We start from the raw sequence: 22085 nt of genomic DNA on the forward strand, positions 1-22085 counted from the left end.
TGGCGGGGATGTGGAGAAAGGGGAAGCCTCCTACACTGTTGGTGGGAATGCAAGCTGGTGCAGCCACTCTGGAAAACAGTATGGAGGTTCCTCAAAAAGTTGAAAATAGAGGTAGCATATGACCCAGGAATTGCACTACTGGGTATTTACCCCAAAGATACAAATGTAGGGATCTGAAGAGGTAGTGTATCCCGATGTTTATAGCAGCAATGTCCACAATAGCCAAACTATGGAAAGAGCCAAGATGTCCATCGACAGAGAAATGGATAAAGAAGATGAGGTATATATATACAATTATGCTGCCATCAAAAGGAATGAAATCTTGCCATTTGCAACAACGTGGATGGAACTGGAGGGTATTATGCTGAGCGAAATAAATCAGTCAGGGAAAGACATATATCATACGATCTCACTGATATGAGGAATTCTTAACCTCACGAAACAAACTGAGGGTTGCTGGAGTGGTGGGGGGTGGGAGGGATGGGGTGGCTGGGTGATAGACATTGGGGACGGTATGTGCTATGGTGAGCACTGTGAATTGTGTAAGACTGTTGAATCACAGACCTGTACCTCTGAAACAAATAATACATTATATGTTTAAAAAAAAAAGAATATATTAGGAAGGGCAAAATGAAGGGGGGAAATTGGAAGGGGAGACGAACCATGAGAGACTATGGACTCTGAAAAACATACTGAGGGTTTTAGAGGGGAGGGGTGTGAAGGTATGGGGTTAGCCTGTTGATGGGTATTAAAGAAGGCACGTACTGAATGGAGCACTGGATGTTATATGCAAACAATGAATCATGGAACACTATATCAAAAAGTAATGATGTAATGTATGGTGATTAACATAATAAAATTCAAAAAATAAAAAAGAAAAGATGCTTAATATAATTTAAGTCTTAAACTTATTGAGATTTGCTTTGTGACATACCATTTGATCTAATCTCATGGATTCATCTTTTTTGGGGTTCCTGGATATCTGTTTTCTTACCCAAATTAGGGAAGTTGTCAGCTGTAATTTCTTCAAATAAGTTTTGGTCCCTTCTCTCTCTTTCTCCTTCTGGGAACTCTGTATTGCAAAAGTTATGTTTAATGTCATTGCAGAGGTCCCTTAACTTGTCCTCATTTAAAAAATTTCTTTTGCTGTTCAACTTAATTGCTTTCCAATACCCTGTCTTCCAGCTTACTGATCTGTTCTTCTGGTTCCTCTACTCTGATGTGGATTCCCTCTAGTGTTTTCATTTTAGTTGTACTTTAGTTCTGGCGGGTTTCTTTTTATATTTTCTGTCTCTTTGTTGAAGTTCTTACTGAATTCATCCACTCTTCTCTCAAGTCTGGTGAGCATCTTTATGAACATTAGTTCTTTTTCCGAGGTCATATTCTTTTGTTTGGAACATCTTCCTCTGTCTCCTGATTTTTGTCTGAGTTTGTGTTTGTTTCTTTGAATTAGGTGGAACAGGTACCTCTCCCAGTCTTGAAGAAGTGGCCTTACTTAAGAGTGTCCCCTGTGTAGACTGTGTGCTTAGTGGCTTTGGCTAGCTGATTGGTGCTTGATAGGTGTTGGCTGGGGCACTCTGCACAGGAGACACCCTTGTCAGGTCAGCTGGAGCTGAAGCAAGTGTAATCCAGGGGTTCCTGGAGTGCTATGCACCGTGGTCACCCTTGAGGGACAGCTGAAAGGGAGCAGGCTCAGGCCAGGGGTTTTTGGAGTGCTCCACATTGGGGCTGCTTTGGTGGGATGGCTGGAGATGGCATGGGAGCAGGCCGGGTATGATGTGGGTGCTTTGTGCCTGGGTCACCTTGGTGGGACAGCTGGAGCTGATTTGGGTTAGGGGACTGAGTACCTCCGGCCCTGGAGAGAGTTTCAGTAGTTAAGCCCATTTGGCAGACATTCTAAGGTTAGTAAATGAATATCCTTCACTTAATAGTCTATTTTCCCTTTAAACTACTGTGGTTTGTTTTGATTTTCTGTGCCCCAGTGTGGGCAAGTCTGCACATGGGCCCCTCAACTCTCTCTCCCTACTATATTTTGCCACATTGGGGGTGGTTGTTCTCAATGTTACTGTGTCTCTGCTGTTCCTACCCTCCTTTAATGTGGTCCCTCTATTCTTTGTTGTGTAGAAGCTGTTCAATCAGCCCTTAGTTCTTCAGGAGGAATTGGTCTATATGTAGGTATAGATTTGGTGTGTCTGGGAACTGAGTTCAGGGTATTTCTATGCTTCTATCTTGGACCGCCTCCTGTTACAGCATGTTCTTATAAGGTAGCAAACTAGATGGAAGTAAAAGGCTCTCTCAGCATATTCCCGTCTACGTGATAGTATTTTCTACTTTATCGTGTGTGTGTGTGTGTGTGTGTGTGTGTGGAGTGAGAGCGAGGGGAAGGGGGAAAAAGAGAGACTGTCCTAATGTCTTTCCTTCTCTCCCTGTAGTTTTTTTCTATCCTCCCTTTTTTAAAATTATTTTTTCTTTATATCTCCTCTTTTAAAAATAGATAAATGGAAATTCTCTATTTCTCACTTATACTTTACTTGGGTATCCAGTCTCAGTATATCTCTCAAACTTCAGTATATGTAAGGATTTCCAGGGATACCTTGTAGAAAATACAGATTTCCAGGCCTTTCAGAAATTCTTTTTCATTAGGTCTGCAGTGGGGCCCAGATTCTGGGAGCCTCACCCCTTCATATTCTAATGCAAGGAATCAAGGAACCACACTTCGAAAATACTTTTTCTGTGACAATTCCTGCTGTTGCTATAAATAGTAGCTATGTGTGATATTTTCCCTACTGATTTTAATTGCATTAATGTTGTCAACCAGCCAGTTATCTGCATTTTCTTAGAAATTATGTTCAAAGACATAGGTATTTGATTCATAAAGATATCTGTAGACCACTTTTATACTAAATTAATTTGCTTATTTTTATTTTACATTTCCACAATTATAAATATTGTGAATTAACAACTTTGCTTCAACTGTAGGAGAATGCAAAAACGCTCCAGGAGAGAAGCGTTGCTTATATCAACTCAGATTCATCTATAGAAGGTATATTTTATTTCAGATTATGAAACAATGTATCATCCTTTAAGTCTGCAAATTGTAACTAACTTGTAAACTAAGGTTATTTTCTTCCTATGAAATTCTTCAATGATACCTTCATTTTCCATTTTACCACAGGAAAAATCATGATTCAAATGAATGAGTGTATGATTCATAATTAAGCTACTGATCGTAATTTCTTGAGCATATTTGCTATTTGCCTATCTTGAATTACTACTTAAAACTCTAGTATTAATATTAATCATATTCTTCCTGTGGAGATATTAAACGAATGTGGCTAAAATATTTCAGAAGAATATTTTACAGAATATTCCATATAGAAATACCTCCTGTATGTATTGGAACAATTTGAAGTAAACACAAACTACAGACTTCCCTTGGAACTCAACATGTGACATTTGTATCTCTAGGCTTTCATTGTGTGATGATGTCTAGGTAATGTTAGAGCATACTTATGAGTTACTGAAATGCTCTAGTCTTATGTCTTGATGAATTGAATTACTGTTGAATTGAGTAAATAAAGAATGGATGGTATAGCTTTATCACTTCCTTTGCCAAAGTCCCCCTAAGAGATAGCACCTTAAGAATGATGCTAGGATTACTGTGGGACTTGCTGCCTTAGCATCCAAAGCCCTCCTATACACTGCAGCCTCTCTTGCTCCTGAAGAACTATTTCCACTCCATTCTAATTCCTTGAGAATGATACCTTCAATTTCAAGTCTATTATACCTTGTTTACAATTAGAAATAGAATTAGACTTCTATTGGAATTTCATTTGGAAGTATTAAAATACACTCTATTTTTTTCAGGCAATTATACTCTCAGAGTTGACTGTACACCTCTTCTTTACCAATTGGTGTATAAACTAACAAAAGAGGTAAATAAATCTGTCTTAATGTTTTCTGATGAATGGATAAGTGAATGACACCTGTTTTCTTCATTAGTGGTACTGATTTTTAAACTGGTGAGAGATATAGCTGATTTATGTATATACCAAGTCAGAACAAAATCTTTAATACAGTATTTATATGACCCAACTATAAAAATAGTATTGCTGGTCTCTTCTAATAGTAGCTATTAATAATTGTGTGCACTGTTGTCAAGTATTAGGTACATAATTTCATGTGGTAGAGGCATTTTGATAGAACAGAACACTGAGCTGAAAATGGAAAAGGCCTTGGGTCAGACCCTATAAAGTGAATTCTAGCAGCAGCAACAATAAAAAGACATGGTCACTGAATCCAAATACTTAGTAATCCAGAGAGGATACACTCTTGTAAATGAGGATTTATACTTCAGTAGAATATTGGGTACTACCAACAATGGAGAACAATTATGGAATAGAGAATCTGAAATCCTGGGGTAGCTGGGGAAGAATCAGAAGAGGTTTATAGAATAATTACTGCTTGGCCTGTAAAATGGAAGGATGTGAAAGTAAGAGAGAAGGCATTCTCAGGATAGAACACAGTACCTATAACAGATGTGGAGATATGAAAGAGAATATTTCCTGACCTCTAGGTGGCTCAGTGTGACATGAGCATAAGGTTTTGGTGGAAAGATGGTAAGAAATGGGGCTGACAAATAGGCCAAGTTCAGAAATCTGGCGATAGAGAAATTAAAAATCTTTAACAAGGTTATACATTATCATATTTGTTCATTAGAAAGATCACTCTGTATCAGTGTAGTGAATAGATTAAGCTGTAGCAACTCTTAACAGCAAAATGAAAATAATTCTTATCATATAGGAATTTTGTAAATATTGGTAAAAAAGTACTCTGAACTCTAATGTACTCTAAAAATTATATAATCTATTCACTTAACATCTGTGTACTTCATTTAAATAGTTCATTGTAGAATTTACAGAAATATTTCTGTATCACTTTACATTACAATGTGAAGTAGTGTCACTTTTCTGAAGGTACTGTTTCCCACTTTCCCTTATTATTGCCCTTTCCTTTTTCCTGTTAGTGTCTTTAAAAATTAGTTTTCTCAAATGAGTCTTTTCATTATTCCCATCCCAACTCTCAACATATTGGGTAGCTTGTGTTCTTGATCCTTTTATTGGAACGTCCTATAAAATAATCTTACCTAAAAGCCTGAGAAAATCCTTCTCAGCATATACATTTATGCTTTGTGCTGTCCTAGAGATGGCTCCTGCCTTTGATGTCAAGAATAAGAAGAATTTTAAGGGTGCCTGGGTGGCTTGGTCAGTTAAGCGTCTGACTCTTGATTTTGACTCAGGTCATGATCTCAGGGTCGTGAGATCGAGCCGTGTCAGCATGGAGCCTGCTTGAGATGCTCTTTCCCTCTGCTCCTCCCCCCATGCTTGTGCTCTTTCAAAATAATAATAAAAAAAAAGAGTATGAATGTTAGGGCCAACAGGGATATGTTTAGGTCTATGCCCCTTTGTACAGAGGCAGATGCTTATCTATGGCCATACCAAAACCCGGTAGAAAAAGACTTGTATTCTCCCGTGAACTGATTATTACAATTTTACCAACCCCTAGTGTGTGTTGGCACAGTGAAACCATGCTGGCAACATGAGAATAGGACAAGAGTTGTAGAGGGCAGAGCTTAGAGAGAAGGGCAGCTGCCTGATAAAAGAAAGAAATGGGGGCGCCTGGGTGGCTCAGATGGTTGGGCGTCTGCCTTTGGCTCAGGTCATGATCCCAGAGTCCTGGGATCGAGTCCCGCATCGGGCTCCCTGCTCCTTGGGAGCCTGCTTCTCCCTCTGCCTCTCTCTCTCTCTGTCTCTCATGAATAAATGAATAAAATCTTAAAAAAAAAAAAAAAGAAATGGGACAGGGTGTTGGAATAATGGAGGAGGGTCAGCATCTATGAAGATGTGTATATCAGAGACAGAAAGTATGATCCAGGGAGACCAGGCTGAAGGGACACCATTCTGGTTAGTGCTAGACTGAGATGGTGATTCCAGAAAATGAAAGGATTTTTCGGGGAATTCAATCTAAGCAGGATGTGGGAGTTGGAACAGGTTCTTAGCTATTCCAAGTTGGCAGGAGCAGAGTAGAGTAGAACCCAGTGAGTTGGCTAGAAATGAACAGAACATCTCTGCAGCTGCAACATGCAAAGGGATGACTGCGGAGTGCCAGGACTGTTTCTAAGCTCAGGGCCGCATATGCAATGATGAGGTAACAACCAACTCTGTATAAGGCCAGAGAAAATATCAGAGGAATTGATCTTTATGTTAAGATGGGGACCATTATCCCCAATTCCACAAAACTAGGGCTTCAAGAGGGGAAGCAGTACACCAAAGGTTATAATGCTTTCAGAGCTGCATAAGTAGGGTATGCCTTTTTTTTTTTTTTAACAAAGTAGAGCTATAACCAAATTTCAGGTGGGCATGTGTGATAATATGGATTTAAAATAGACTTTAGCCTTTGAAGTCTGCAATTTTTCCACCACGTGGCCCTGCTTTTCTTCAAGTGGAGAAAGAAAAGTTATGTTTATGGGCATACTTTTAATGAGGGTAGTAAAAAAGGTTCATGAATTACAGAAGCTCTTAGAATTTCCAAAGAGAAATCTGAGGTTGTACAGAGCTTTTAAAACCCATCAAATTCCAACTTTGTTTAAATATAATTTGACTTTCTAAAATGGCATTTCCTCCTTATCCCACCTGCCCTACAAAACCAGGACTTACATTGCCAATTTCAAGCTTAGCTTCTTCAGGCATATGTTGCCCTGAGGCCTTTTTTTATAGGTCTTCTTGGACAGAAGCAATTTACTAAAGTAAATCTTTCTAAAGTTTCCCCCAGTAACTTGCCACTAAAAGAGATCTAAGCTCCCAAAAATCAAAGTGATGAAATTTTTTAAAAATCTGGAACTCTAGTAAAAAGCTTACCAAAAGAAGCAGGAAATTTTATCCCAGGTCCCTGGCAAAATTACCATTAGGCAGACAACAAAAATGAACAAGAATTTGATTGGATTTTTTTTCTTGCCATTGGCTTTTGTTTTTCTATAAAGAACATAACACATATCCATATAGTAAGAAGTTGATAATTTATGGTCAGATTTTAGTTGCTTCTGCCTCTAATTCACAATATTTGATTTTTTCATTCCAGATCTCCAGCCCAGATGATGGTTTTGAGAGTAAATCTCTTTATGAAAGCTGGTTGGAAAAGGACCCTTCATCTGAAAATATAAATTTTCCTAGGTAAATTACTAGGATAAATTATAATTATAAATTATGAATTCCCCTTTGCCCCTTGTTTCTCCAGACATGCAATTCTTAGATGTGTCAACAATTTGAGTAGAGGAAAGATAATCCCAGAGAATCCCTCTTGTAGTGTTTGATTTGCTAATCGGACAGAATAGCCATCATTCAATCTATAATAGATTCTAGTTTTGCAGACATTTAGTCAAAATTATTTTGCCACATTATCAGGTATTATTTTGCATTCTTGCATTAAATTTCAAATATGTGTTAGATATATTAATAAATCACGTAACTCCAAATGAGTTACAACAGCAGCTTTCTTGAATTTTTTGTTTCTCCTGCAATACTATTTCTAAAAACTAGTAAGAGTGTATAGCTTCATTCCATATTCCAATTAAGTCTTGTGGAAGTTTGCATTTCCACTATAAAAGTTTCACATGCTTATTAAAAAAAAATTACTGGAGTAGAAAAAAAGATTTTAAAAACATCCAAGGTCAGGGGCGCCTGTGTGGTTCTATTGTTAAGCATCCACCTTTGGCTCAGGTCATGATCCCAGGGTCCTGGGATAAATAAAATCTTCAAAAAAAAAATCCAAGGTCTAAATCTCAACACATAATAGTTTGGAAGTATATAGTTATGTTCCTAATGCATATTCTGCTTTACTCACCATTTTATTAAGAATTTTTCTGTTATTATATATGTATATAAATATGTATGTACTGGTTTTCTTTACTATATGCAAAGAAATGTATTTTGATTAAATTTCTAAATAAGGCACATTGAGATTCTTAATGATCTTAAATATTTTTAATTCTTAATTTTTATTTTAAATATACTTTATCATGGCAGTTTTCTTTTTTTTTTTTTTTAAAGATTTTATTTGGCAGAGAGAGAAAAAAAAACAAAACAAAACACGAGTAGGAGGAGAGGCAGAGGGAGAAGCAGACTCCCTGCTGAGCAAGGAGCCTGATGCGGGCCTCGGGACCCTGGATCATGACCTGAGCCACCCAGGCGTCCCTCATGGCAGTTTTCTTACTAGATTATAGTTCTCTGAGAGTGACCAAATCTTATTTTCCCCTCTAAATAAATACCATAAAATGCTGAAAATAGACTATAGTCTCGGGCTCCCTGCTCAGTGGGAGTCTGCTTCTCCCTCTGCCTGACGCTCCCCCTGCTTGTGCTCTCTCTCTCTGTCAAATAAATAAAGTCTTTAAAAAAAAAACCCAAACAGACTGTAGTCACTAGGCTGCTGTCTTTGTTGGCACTGTTCAACTCTGGCTGTAGTCAGTCAATGCAGAATATATTTTTATCACACCAGTTTCTAGCACATGATAGTAAAGTGTCGTGTAATGGTGTACCTTCTCCTAATTCTTGTAAATACGCTATGCAATTCCTTGCTTCGATTCACTGTCCCATTTATTTCATAATTTTTTAAATTTATGTATTTATTTCTCCCTGTGTGTATATATATATTCATATTCTACATCTAGAATCAACAAACTGGGATCTGGAAGTGATTTTGAAGCTTATTTTCAGAGACTTGGAATTGCTTCAGGCAGAGCCCGTTACACTAAGAATAGGGTAAGCCATCTTATTATTTTGGATACACAGCACTTTATCCAACTTTTTGTTAGGAATTTTAAACAGTTTACTTTTTTGGCACCAGGGCACCAGGTCACATGGCCCAAGAATTATTCCAGGGGCAAAGGCTGACTTCATGTCCCTTTATAGGTGGATACCAGGTCAAGAGGCTTTATTGTCAGTAGCCCCTCTTCACATTCCCACTCCTGCCTGTCATCTGAGGCCAGGGCTCTTTTTTTTAAAAAAAATTTTGTTATGTTAATCACCATACATCATTAGTTTTTGATGTAGTGTTCCATGATTCATTGTTTGTGCATAACACCCAGTGCTCCATGCAATACGTGCCCTCCTTAATACCCATCAACTGGGCTAACCCATCCCCCCATCCCCCTCCCTTACAAAAACCCCCAGTTTGTTTCTCAGAGTCCATAGTCTCTCATGGTTCGTCTCCCCCTCCGATTTCCCCCCTTCATTCTTCCCCTCCTGCTATCTTTTTTTTTCTTAACATATATTGCATTATTTGTTTCAGAGGTACAGATCTGTGATTCAACAGTCTTGCACAATTCACAGTGCTCACCATAGCACATACCCTCCCCAATGTCTATCACCCAGCCACCCCATCCCTCCCACCCCACCCCCCACTCCAGCAACCCTCAGTTTGTTTCCTGGGAGATTAAGAATTCCTCATATCAGTGAGGTCATATGATACATGTCTTTCTCTGATTGACTTATTTCGCTCAGCATAATACCCTCCAGTTCCATCCATGTCATTGCAAATGGCAAGATCTCATTCCTTTTGATGGCTGCATAATATTCCATTGTGTATATATACCACTTCTTCTTTATCCATTCATCTGTCGATGGACATCTTGGCTCTTTCCACAGTTTGGCTATTGTGGACATTGCTGCTATAAACATCGGGATCCATGTACCTCTTCGGATCACTACATTTGTATCTTTGGGGTAAATACCCAGTAGTGCAATTGCTGGATCATATGGTAGCTCTATTTTCAACTTTTTGAGGAACCTCCATACTCTTTTCCAGAGTGGCTGCACCAGCTTGCATTCCCACCAACAGTGTAGGAGGGTTCCCCTTTCTCCACATCCCCGCCAACATCTGTCGTTTCCTGACTTGTTAATTTTAGCCATTCTGACTGGTGTGAGGTGGTATCTCATTGAGGTTTTGATTTGGATTTCCCTGATGCCAAGCGATGTTGAGCACTTTTTCATGTGTCTTTTGAGGCCAGGGCTCTTGATGAGGGTATAAAACAAGTTCCTCCTGATTTTTAGTTGATTCTCGTTTCAGTTCTGCACTGACTAGTGTACACCATTGTTACTCAAACACATTGATAATATACAAGTCCTAGGATATGCCAACATATACCATGTCTGCTTGATTATGTTATAAATTATGTGATAAACCAAACTGAACATTACATCAGTAAATTCAGATTTGTCAGACTTTAATAATTTTCAGATCATAATCACAGTACACCAACATCTTGCTTGTCTAGAATACATACCTCTTGCAAATCTGACTATCCAGAATGTGACTGAGAACACAGATGGAAGCAAAAACAGCTCTAAAATAACCCAAAATAAATGCATAAATCTGTATACTAATACTCATTAAACTCTTTCAAGGCCTGTTCACTTTTATATTCTGTCATCAATCTGAACAAATCTATCTAGTTTCTAAGACATTGTGGATTAAAAGCAGAGTATTAGACAGAGACTGACACACGGATTCCTTTTAGTGATACTAAAAGCAATAAAAATATTAACCAAAGGAGCAGATAAACAAAAACTAAACTTAGGAAAGGCAGCCCTAAGAAGTCAAAAAGTACTTACATAAAATACCACTATGTAGTAATTTATCATGGTAGCCCATTAATTATATAAAAAAGGGTAAATGGCATTTGGTTATACACTTTGGAAAGGCAGACAAGGTGGTTAAATATCGAATTCCTCAACTATATGGTTCTTGGCCGCCCAGAACCTTTCATTTCCAATCAATTGATAAATAATTTTAAACTGTGCTAATACGCAGTTTGAGTATGTACTCCTTAATTCCAGTTATGAGAAATACAATAAAGACAACTTTCCAGAAGTATTCTGAGTGAAGATTACGTGAATTATAAAACAGTAAAATTTTAAACTAGTGAACGTATGGTGATAGTGTTATAGTTAGATTTTAACTTTTTTCTGCTTCGTTGTGATAAAACTCAGGGTGCCATATGGTTGTATTTTCTTCTGCAGTCATTTTTATGATTACATGAATCCTGTAATGTGAATATTTAATGTTTGTATTTAGTACCTGCCTTTTTTTCTCCCCCAGAAAACAGATAAATACAGCAGCTACCCAGTATACCATACGATTTATGAGACGTTTGAATTAGTAGAGAATTTTTATGATCCAACATTTAAAAAACAGCTTTCTGTGGCTCAGTTACGAGGAGCACTGGTTTATGAGCTTGCAGACTCTGAAATCATTCCTTTCAATATTGAAGACTATGCAAAAGCTTTGAAAAACTATGCAACAAGTATCTACAATTTATCTAAGAAACATGACCAACAATTGAGAGACCACGGAGTATCATTTGGTAAGAATGGCTGGGTATTTTATAATCTTTAAGTTGGAGCTTTAAGATACTGTCTCCTTTTGTCACCAGTGCACACTCTTTGATCCCAGAATATATACCTGCATCACTTAATTCCAACTTCTGGGAAAAAAACTAAACACTTTTAAAGAACGTAATTTCATCTGATATTTGTAGGATGAATCCATTTTGCTAAGTCTGTGCTATAAACGTTGGGTTTGTAAATATTTTCCCTGTGTTGCTGCCTTTAAAAATATTTTTACTGTTAAAAATACTAGTAAAATAAACACTACTACACAAAGATGGGAAAACAGAGAAAACCTATTCCACTACATAGGTAATTACTGTTATTATTGCATATATTTGTCTACATGGAGGATTTTTTTTACATGGTTTTAAGCATTCTTTCATAGCCATTTTGCAGTTACTGTTCTATACTACATAATCCCTACAAAGCAGGGATGAAATATAGTGCAGTGGCACTGAGCACTGGGTCTAGAAGCAGTTACCCAGTTCAAATCCTGGCTCTAATATTTAAATTACTGTGTGATGTTGGGAGAGGGCCGTGGCCCCTCTCTGTGTATCCGTTTTCTTAGGAGTGAAACAGTAAAGAATACAACATGTTTCCAAGATTGCTGTGCCTGATTCAGTTGGTTAATATATAGAAACAATGGTGCTGGACACTTAATGCTCATGAATGTTACTTACTAGTAGGGTTTTATTGTAACCATTTTCTTTTAATCTGGGAGTACATATTCTTCTTAGTATATACCAAAATTGTCAAATTTGTATTCAGTGTCTACCATCTACAAGTTCTGTGTTATTTCCTGGGAGATATAAGGATGTGTGAAAAATAATCATTGCCCTCAAAGAGCACAGAATATCATGTGAGGGAGAAGACCAAAATGCCAGGGACAAGTTGTTGTAGGAGTACAGAGTACAGTGGGACACAGAGTAAGTACAGAGTAGTCGGTAGTGGCTTTTGAATATTACTACATCCAAATTAGTCATCTTCAAAGTTATGATGAGCAGCAGGTACTAAGATCTAGATAAAATGATGCGAAGAAAATTTAGGAAATTGTGTTTACATGAGCGATTGGAGAATGATGAGGCAAATGAAATGAATAAGCAGAGCCCACAGCAAGATGGACATTGATAGTTCTTTGGCTATCCAGCATCCATTTCTTTTCCTAGATGCCCTGCTTTTCTTTTGAATTACTTTTTATCAACTGAAGTCAGGATCCTACAGAGAGAGCACAGAGTTAAAGTGGAAGGACTCTGTTGACACAGGTTAATTAGCCTAATGTATGTTAATACCCCCCATATTGTCCAACTTGCCATCTCACTGGTGACACTCCATCTGCATTAAACATTCATTATAAACGTTTCTTCTACCTAATGTGCCCTACTCCCTTCCCAATCAAAATCCGTCATTTACTGCCAGGCAAAAACAGACCCTCAGAAAATGTTTTAATGAAGGAATGATGGATGGGATGGATCTATAATCTGCACTCCCAGTCTCCAGTTCTTTACTTCCTTCTACCAATCCACTGAACTGTCTTCCTACTCTACTGAAATTGCTTATGCCGAAGTTATTCACCTGTTACTAAATATCAGGGGTACATTTCATTTCTTACCCATCTAGACTATTGTGGTTCATTTGAAATCTAAAATTCCTTCAATACTTTTCTTTAGCTTCGATAATACCTATTATTAGATTATTTGGTACATGGTTTTTAAAACAGCAATACTAATTAGAGCTTAAAGGATATTTAGGACAAAAAAAAAAAAATAAAAAGGCCTTATCCTGTGTCTGGAACAGTAAGTGCTCTATCTGTAAAATGAATATTGTATCCCCTGCTTCACAGGATTAAGGAAGGAAGGAAATCAATTTCTGTTAATGTTCGGTTTAGAAAAGATGCAAAATGATAAATAGGTGGTTGTAATAAAAAATATACTGAGAACCTTCTCACTTTCCTTAGAATCTTTGTAAACTAGAAAAGCTTGACCAGACAAAACCCGATCCTATTTGTATCCACATATGTCAGCTTGTCACAGGTGGCCTTTAAACAAGATCTTAAATGCACTCTTTACAAAGAGGGATTAATAATTGTTTTAGTCTATAATAATTGCAGGAACATAACTCATCTAGAGCTGTATCTGGCATATAGATGTTGTACCAATAAATAGTATTGAAGGAGTACATACATGAATGATGCATTTCTGGTAAATTAGGAGTTAAAAGAATTATTTATGTCCTAGACTCTTGGAAGTTATTTCCTGAAGAACTAATTTAGTCATTTTCTATTTTATCTACTGTTTCTTTGTTACAAATTTTCTGATAATTTCCATGGATCTGCAGGAAGGCTCAACATTGTTTCAGTATCTATTCACTCATATCAGCCTGGAATGGGGTGGGCAGGGAAGTGAACATGTGAAATAAGCTCCTCTTACTGACTTTCCACTTTTGCATTTTTAAAAGATTCTTTATTTTCTGCTGTGAAGAACTTCTCAGATGCTGCTTCAGATTTTCATAGAAGACTTACACAAGTTGATCTTAATAAGTAAGTTTCAAATGTAAAGCTCCCCATCATTTTGAAAAGTGATCTAATTACTAGAATGAATTGTGTACACTTTGTAAGCATTCAACTCTACATCAATGCTCTACGGTCTATAAACCAGCAGCATCAGCATTACCTAGGAGCTTGTTAGAAAGAGTATCAAACGCCATCCAAGACCTACTAAATTAGAATTCCGTGCTTTTTAACAAGACTCTCCAGAATGGTTTGTATTCACATTGAAGTTTGAGAAGCATTACTCTATGGTAGACTAAAAACTCATTCTAAGACAAGGGCCAAGGAGGATAGCCGGTAATTCACAATTCCATGGTTTAAGTGCATTTGTAGTATGAATTTCACTACAGTCCCAATACTTCCCTGACCAAGTGCAGAAGTTTTTTTTGCATTTCATTTAACTGCTTGGCACTTTTAGATTGAAATACAATGAAAAAGTTGTATTTAAAGCATTATCTAACAAGCATAAATTGTTCCACACTGCAGTCCAGGTCACATTTATTTGTTCAGACCCAATTAGAATAAGCTTTTTCACCGCCCATATTGGCAACAAGATGTATCCTTCATTTTGAGGGGCTTCTCTCTCTCCCTCGGGTTGTAGGAAAGCCCAGAGAACCTATGTAGCACCCCAAAAAGAGTTGGCAGATTCCAAGTATGAAAGGGGATTCCCTGCCCATGATGTGCAACTACCCCCTTCCCCAACTCTTCTTGCAGACTGTTGCGACTTCCCTTCATTTGTTGTTGTTCAGCCTTTACTCAGTGGCATTAACTTGATAGTACACCCCATCTGCCTCTGCAGGAGGCCAAGCTCTCCTCCTAGAAAGAATTAAAAATGTCTTTGTTCTTTCTATGGTCTTGACAAAAGAACCATTTCCAATAGGTCTCTCTTATTATGAATATTAGAAAGATGCCTCCGTTGTTATATGTAGTTTACATATAAAGCATTACTGTTAATCTGCATTTTCTTAAAAATCTGTTGATTTTAGAAGTTTATTTTTCCATGCTTTATCCTGTATTATTTAAAAATACACAAAAACTAATGATGTAATGTATTTAACATAATAAAATTAAAAAAAATAAAATATAGTTCCATGGTAAGTAACTATAACTCTTATTTTCAAAGTCCCATTGCAGTGAGAATCATGAATGACCAACTGATGCTCCTGGAGAGAGCATTCATCGATCCCCTTGGTTTACCAGGGAGGCGGTTCTATAGGTAAGGAAGCAACACCTTTCACTAAAGGACATTAAATACTTCACTGTGACCAAAACCAGCTTGCCCAAAGTCTGCTTTAAACTGCTCTCATCAGATGAACCGAAGATGAGTATGTATGCTATGGGGAATATGGGTAAGATTATGTATAGTAGTATAAGTTGTAGTATCAGAAAAGTTAACCTCGTGTTTATTGCTTTGCTGCAAATGTAAATGATAAATGTAGTAGAAAAATAACTAAGAAAATCTAAAAGCTATAGACTCCTTTTTAAAGGGAATCCTAGAGCTTACGTAGTTCAAAGTTCTACATTAATCTCTTCTATAGCATCTGAGGTAAGTAGCTATTTAGCCTCTGAATCTTCCAGTGATAGGAAGCTTACTACCTTATGAGGAAGTCCATTTCATTTTAAGAAATGTCTATGTTAACAAAGTTTTCTTCATAAAGATCGTTTTCCCTGTAATTTTCTCCCTCTGACCCTGTTCAGCTCTCCAAAATCATATAGGGTAAATCTAGATTTCCATAGAACATTTTAGGTTTTTGAAGATGGCTGCCACATTCTGCTGAAGCAATATCCTCTTTTTGTATCTGTACCTCTATGTTGTTTTCTTTCGCTGTCTTGACTGTGTGCTTGCACAGTCTCCAGTTTTTTAAGGTATCTCTTAAACTGCAGTTCCTTGGTGAAAATTTGTGAGGCTGTTTATCATCTCTGATGTACCAGAGACAGTTCTGTATGTTAGCTTTAAGTATTAGTGACTAGTATTAACGTTTAATTATAAGCTCAGGCTTTTAGAGTCCAGCTCTGGCTCATACTAAGTAACCTGGGCAAAATATTTACCTAAACCTCAGTAAATGGCTGCTATTTTTATAAAGTGATAAATAATATGAATATAATTATTTATGGAGACAAGTAAAATAGCCATCAGTTAAGTATTTACATGTCAAATAAAAAGTTGAAAGTAAATCTACATATTAGATTTATAATACAGGCAAGAGAGGGATAACCCTCTCTTGCCTGTATTAGTCTATTCATAAGCAAAACCTCTTTTTCTCAAAATGCAGACTCTATAGAGGCTTGCAGGATAAAAAGGGGCCATGCTCCTTCAGCATTCCCTTCTATAACCCACACCCAGCCATTTGCTATTCTTTTTAAAGAAAATCAATGTTTCATATACACATGTATATATCTATATATTTATTCATCTATAGCTACATAAATGGGACCATATATTTTGCATCTTGCTTTTTTCATAACAATTTAACTTTTTTAATTATGTTATGTTAATCACCATACATCATTAGTTTTTGATGTAGCACTCCATGATTCATTGTTTGCGTGTAACACCCAGTGCTCCATGCAGTACGTGCCCTCTTTAAGACCCATCACCAGGCTAACCCATCCCCCCACCCCCCTCCCCTCTAAAACCCTCAGTTTGTTTCTCAGAGTCCATAGTCTCTCATGGTTTGTCTCCCCATTCATTTTCCCCTTCCTGCTATCTTCTTTTTTAACATATAATGTATTATTTGTTTCAGAGGTACAGGTCTGTGATTCAACAGTCTTACACAATTCACAGTGCTCACCATAGCACATACCCTCCCCAATGTCTATCACCCAGATCCCTCCCACCCCCTACCACTCCACCAACCCTCAGTTTCCTGAAATTAAGAATTCCTCATATCAGTGAGGTGATGATACATGTCTTTCTCTCATTGACTTATTTCGCTCAGCATAATACCTTCCAGTTCCATCCACGTCATTGCAAATGGCAAGATCTCATTCCTTTTGATGGCTGCATAATATTCCATTGTATCCATATACCACATCTTCTTTATCCATTCATCTGTCAATGGACATCTTGGCTCTTTCCATAGTTTGGCTATTGTGGACATTGCTGCTATAAACATCGGGATGCATGTACCCCTTCGGATCACTAATTTGTATCTTTGGGGTAAATACCCAGTAGTGCAATTGCTGGGTCATTATGGTAGCTCTCTTTTCAACTTTTTGAGGAACCTCCATACTGTTTTCCAGAGTGGCTGCACCAGCTTGCATTCCCACCAACAGTGTAGGAGGGTTCCCCTTTCTCCGCATCCCCGCCAACATCTGTCGTTTCCTGACTTGCATAACAATTTATCTTAAGAGATCTTCCCATGTCAGTATATACAGTTTTAGCTCTTCTTATCTGGTGTATAGTGTTCCACTGTTTGGCATGCATGTATAATTTTTAAACTCTTTGTTGACTTTTTAATTCAATTTGCTTTTTCCCCCATTTACTTTTAGTAAAAATACTGCCTGTGTCCTTTTGAACTTTTGTTTTAATATCTATATAATCAGTATGTGGATTTCAGGGTCACAGAATTAAACGCATTCTAAATGTAAGTAACTGCCAAAAAGACTGCAGTATATTTTAAAAATATATTTGGAATTATTAACTGAATATTAAGGCTATATTCTAAAGCTAGGGCAGTACAAGATGGCAATGTCTGAAGATCCTGAACTCCACTCCTCCCATGGACACACTTCAAAGCTGTAACTACATATGGAACAATTTCCTCTGAAAAAGACCTGAAGAACAACAACTGAACAGCTGAACAACTCCTTCATATCAAACAAGAAAAAGGCCATACCAAGAACTAATCATGCCATACACCCATCTCCAGGGACACAACCCACAATGAGGAGGGAATTTACAAACCCAGAATTTCTCCCTTGAGGAGTGAAGGGTTCATACCTCAAACAGGGTAAAACCAGCTTTTAAGACTTGCACCTGAGTGATGAGCCTCCAAAACATCTGGCTATGGAAGCCAACAGTGCTCACATTCAAGAGACCCAAAGGGCTACAGTGAACAAACAGCTCCTAAAGGGCTTGCATGGACTCATTTGCCACAGGGTCCAGTGCAGAAGCAGCCCTCTGAAAAGCAGACTTCATGTGAAAGATTCATTTGCTAATCTTAATGCATCACCTGGAAGAGGCTGGTGGGTGCCATCTTTGTGTTCTTCCTCTCCTGAGCTCCAGAGCACCAGTATCTCCTGGAAGGCAGCTTTTTACCTGTGTCTTGTACTTAGTGTTTACAGCTGCTGCCCAGGGATGCCCTTTGTGGGGCTTGCATTCCTGGGTGCCCTGAGACTGTACCAAGGTACCGTACAGATAGCAGGCTGAGTTTTCTCTAAGAACAACACCCATTTGGTTGTACAGGAGCTTTGGCCTAAGGAGAAAGCTTCTGGTCTGGCATACATCTAGGATGGAAAGTCTTTTACACTCCCCCCTCTGCCCTGCCCCAGTTTGATGGCATATCCCAAAAAGGAGGTTATACCTTTCTCGGGCACCCTGATTTTTGCAGCTGCTGCCAGGGCACACCTGTACATTGCCTGGCTCTGGTGGCCAGCAGGGCAATGCTCACAGGTCCCATAAGACTGGAACCAGTGGAGAAAAACGTCTTACATAGGCAACAGACCCAAGCAGCTCAGTCTTCCAGTGAAAGAGGTCTGTAAGTTTATCATCACAGCTACAGCCTGAGGGGCAGGCTTCTACTTAAACATACATAAGGATTAACTGTAAACCTTACCAGGGACATTGGAGGGCAGGTGCTATCTTTTGTGCTCTCACTCTGCCTGGCAGACTGAAACACATATCCTCTTCTTTTTGTAAAAGAGTCTATTTACTTACCCTGGAGCTTCAACCTGCTGTAGGGCAGGCCTCAGATCTGGCACTCTTCTAGAGACCTATGGAAATGCTCTCAAACCATGTAAGGTGGGGCAATACCATCTTTGTGTTCTTCTTTATTACAGCTTGCTGGTATATTCCAGTAAGGAACTCATCTAATCAACTGGAGCCCCAATTTTTACTACTGTGTCTAAGGGACACCTCCCTATCACCTGGCTCCCACAAGATGATACATATTTGCATACTGTGGAAGCCAAACCCTCAACTACCAGGAGCTAGTAAAAACAGGCTGCTGGGACAATCACAAAATTTGAGAAACAAACGAGATACAGCAAGGTTAAATGAAAAGGTTCCTCTACTTCAACACTGGGAGAGGTAGCTGTTTCATCTGATGCATACAGAAACCAACACATAGTTTAAAAAAAAAAAATGAATTAACAGGAATATATTCCAATGAAAGAAGGTAAAAACCTCAGAAAAATAGTTCGTGAAACAGAGATAATCTACCTGATAAAGAATTAAAAATATGGCCATAAAGATGCTAACTAAACTTGGAAGAACAATGGATGAACACAGTGAGAAACTGAAAAAAGTACCAAATAGAAGTCACAGAACTGAAGGATACAACAACTGAACTGAAAAATACACTAGGGGGGTTTACAGCAAACGAGATGAAGCAGAAGAGAGGATCACTGAACTCAAAGACAGGGCACACTGGAGTTCATGCTAACAGAGCAAGGAAAAACAAAAAAGAAAACAAAAAACCAAAAAGCTTAAGGGACTTCCAGAAAACATCATTCCCAGTGTAGGGAGAGAAGGGGGCTAAAAACTTCCCTAATCTGGAGAAAGAAACATCCAGATCCAGGGAACCAAAAGAGATCCACACCAAAACACATTATCATTAAAATGTCAAGGACAAGGAATCTTAAAAGGAGCAAGAGAAGAACTACTTGTTATGTACAGAAGAACGCCCATAAGATATCTAGCAGATTTTTCAGAAGAAACTTTGCAGACCAGAAAGGACTGGCACGATATAGTCAAAGTGCTGGGGGGGGACTTCCAACCAAGAATATTCTGCAACATTATCATTCAGAACTGAAGGAGAAAGAGTATTCCAGACAAAAGCTAAAGGGATTCATCACCACTAAACTGGTCTTATAAGAAATGATAAAGGGAGTTCTTTAAAAGCTGCAAAGAAAAGGTGCTAATTAGTAACAAGAAAACGGAGTGAAAATTTTACTGATAAACATTACAGTAAAGGTAACGTATTAAATAGTATGAAGGTTAAGGCAAGAGTTGCAATAAGGGATGCACAAAATTAAGAGGAAGTAAAATGTGACATTGAAAACAAAATTTGGTGATGGGGTGGATAAGAGTAAGAAGGGAGAGCTTTAGAATGCCTTCAAAGTTAAACGTAATATTCATGAAAGTCCGCTTTAAATCAATAGATTGTTATATGTAAGGCTCATGGTAAACCACAAACCAAAAGCCACATAGGTATACCTCTGATAAACTGCACGGTAGGTCACAGGTATCTGCAATGAAGCAAGTCAAAGGAAATTCCTGATTTCCTAGTACATATAAAAGATATGTTTATAATATACTGTAAAGTGTGCAGAGCATTTCTAAAAAAATGGACTTACCTTAATTTATTGCTAAAAAATGCTAACCATCAGCTAGCTGCAGCCGCTAGCTTTCAGCTAGCTGCAATCTTTTTGCTGGTTGAGGGTCTTGCCTTGACGTTGATGGCTGCTGACTGATTATGTAGAGTGGCTGTGGCAATCTGTTCATGATAAAAAATTGTCAGTAAAGTGGGTTTAGAGCAAGGCCATATAAGACCTACCACCACATACCCTAATACTCATGGTGAGATATACTGAAAACTTTTCCTCTAAGATTAGAAGCAAGACAAGAATGCCTACTCTTGCTACTTTTATTCACCACAGTCTTAGAAGTTCTAGCTGCAGCAGACAGGAAAAAGAAATAAAAGGCACTCAAATTGGTAAGGAAGAAATAAAACTGTCACTATTTGCAGATGACATGGTAATACATACAGAAAACCTAAACACACCAAAAAATGAGAACCAGTGAATTCAATACAAACCCAATGCACATAAATCTTTTACATTTCTATATACTATTAGCAAAGTAGCAGAAAGAGAAATTAAGCAAACTCCTTTACAATTGATTCAGAAAGTATAAAATACCTGTGTGTAAACTTAACCAAAGAGGTGAAAGATCTGTACTCTGAAAAGTATTAGATTCTAAAATGGAACATAATAAAAACAAATGCAATCCCAATCAAAATATCTACAGCATTTTCCACAAAATCAGAATAAATACTCCTCAAATTTGTACCACAACAAAAAACATCCCAGATAGCCAAAGCAATTCTTGTGAAAGAACAGAGCTGGAGGGTATATACAATCCCAGATTTCAAGATATACTACAAAGCTATAGTAATCAGTATGATACAGGCAGAAAAACTGACGCACAGATTAATGGAATGGAATAGAGAACTCAGAAATAAACCCATGCTTATATGATTAATAATGTACAAAAAAGGAGGCAAGACTGTGCAATGGAGTCTCTTCAATAAACGGTGCTGGGAAAATAGGACAGCAGCATGAAATGAACCACTTACATCAAACAAAAATCAACTCAAAATGGATTAAATGCCTAAATAAATGAGAGCTAAAACCGTAAAACTCCAAAAACAAAAAACCCAACAACCTAGGCAGCATTCTCTAATACACTGGCCTTGGCAATGTTTTTCCATATAGGCCTCCTTGGGCAGGGGAAACAAAAGCAAAAAGGAACTATTGGGAGTATCAAACTAAAAAGCTTTTGTGCAGCAGAGGAAACCAACAAAATGACAAGCAACCTACTGAATGGGAGAAGATATTTGCAAATGATCTATCCAATGAGGGGTTCATATCTGAAATACATAATTGATACAACTCAACAAAAAGCTCCCAATAATCGATTAAAAAAATGGGCAGAGAACCCGAATATATATCTTTCCAAAGAGTACACATGGCCAAGAAACATGAAAAATGTGGTCCCCATCACTAATCATTAGGGAAATGCAAATAAAAACTGAGGTATCACCTCACAACTGTCAGAACAGTTGGCATCAAAAAGACAAGTGCTGGGCGCCTGGGTGGCTCAGTTGGTTAAGCGACTGCCTTCGGCTCAGGTCATGATCCTGGAGTCCCTGGAT

At 37.9% G+C, this 22085-nt stretch overlaps 1 protein-coding gene and 1 long non-coding RNA gene across 5 annotated transcripts in view; one reads left to right on the forward strand and one right to left on the reverse strand.

Moving 5' to 3' along the window:
* NAALAD2 (N-acetylated alpha-linked acidic dipeptidase 2) overlaps positions 1 to 22085 on the forward strand; it is a 70632-nt gene that overhangs the window by 43464 nt on the left and 5083 nt on the right. For all 4 annotated transcript variants that reach the window (XM_078058669.1, XM_078058670.1, XM_078058672.1 and 1 more), the window contains 7 exons: positions 2980 to 3043; positions 3868 to 3935; positions 7138 to 7229; positions 8723 to 8813; positions 11152 to 11416; positions 13896 to 13977; positions 15110 to 15202. In XM_078058669.1, coding sequence (XP_077914795.1) covers positions 2980 to 3043; positions 3868 to 3935; positions 7138 to 7229; positions 8723 to 8813; positions 11152 to 11416; positions 13896 to 13977; positions 15110 to 15202 — 755 coding nt within the window. The remainder of the gene's footprint in view (positions 1 to 2979; positions 3044 to 3867; positions 3936 to 7137; positions 7230 to 8722; positions 8814 to 11151; positions 11417 to 13895; positions 13978 to 15109; positions 15203 to 22085) is intronic.
* On the reverse strand, positions 10260 to 20798 carry LOC144379453 (uncharacterized). Its single transcript, XR_013442518.1, has 2 exons — positions 20506 to 20798; positions 10260 to 14802 (listed from the first exon to the last, which is right to left on the reverse strand). It is a non-coding gene; the product is annotated as an uncharacterized LOC144379453 (long non-coding RNA).

Source organism: Halichoerus grypus, chromosome 11, assembly GCF_964656455.1.
Source record: "Halichoerus grypus chromosome 11, mHalGry1.hap1.1, whole genome shotgun sequence".
Taxonomy (NCBI): Eukaryota; Metazoa; Chordata; class Mammalia; order Carnivora; family Phocidae; genus Halichoerus; species Halichoerus grypus.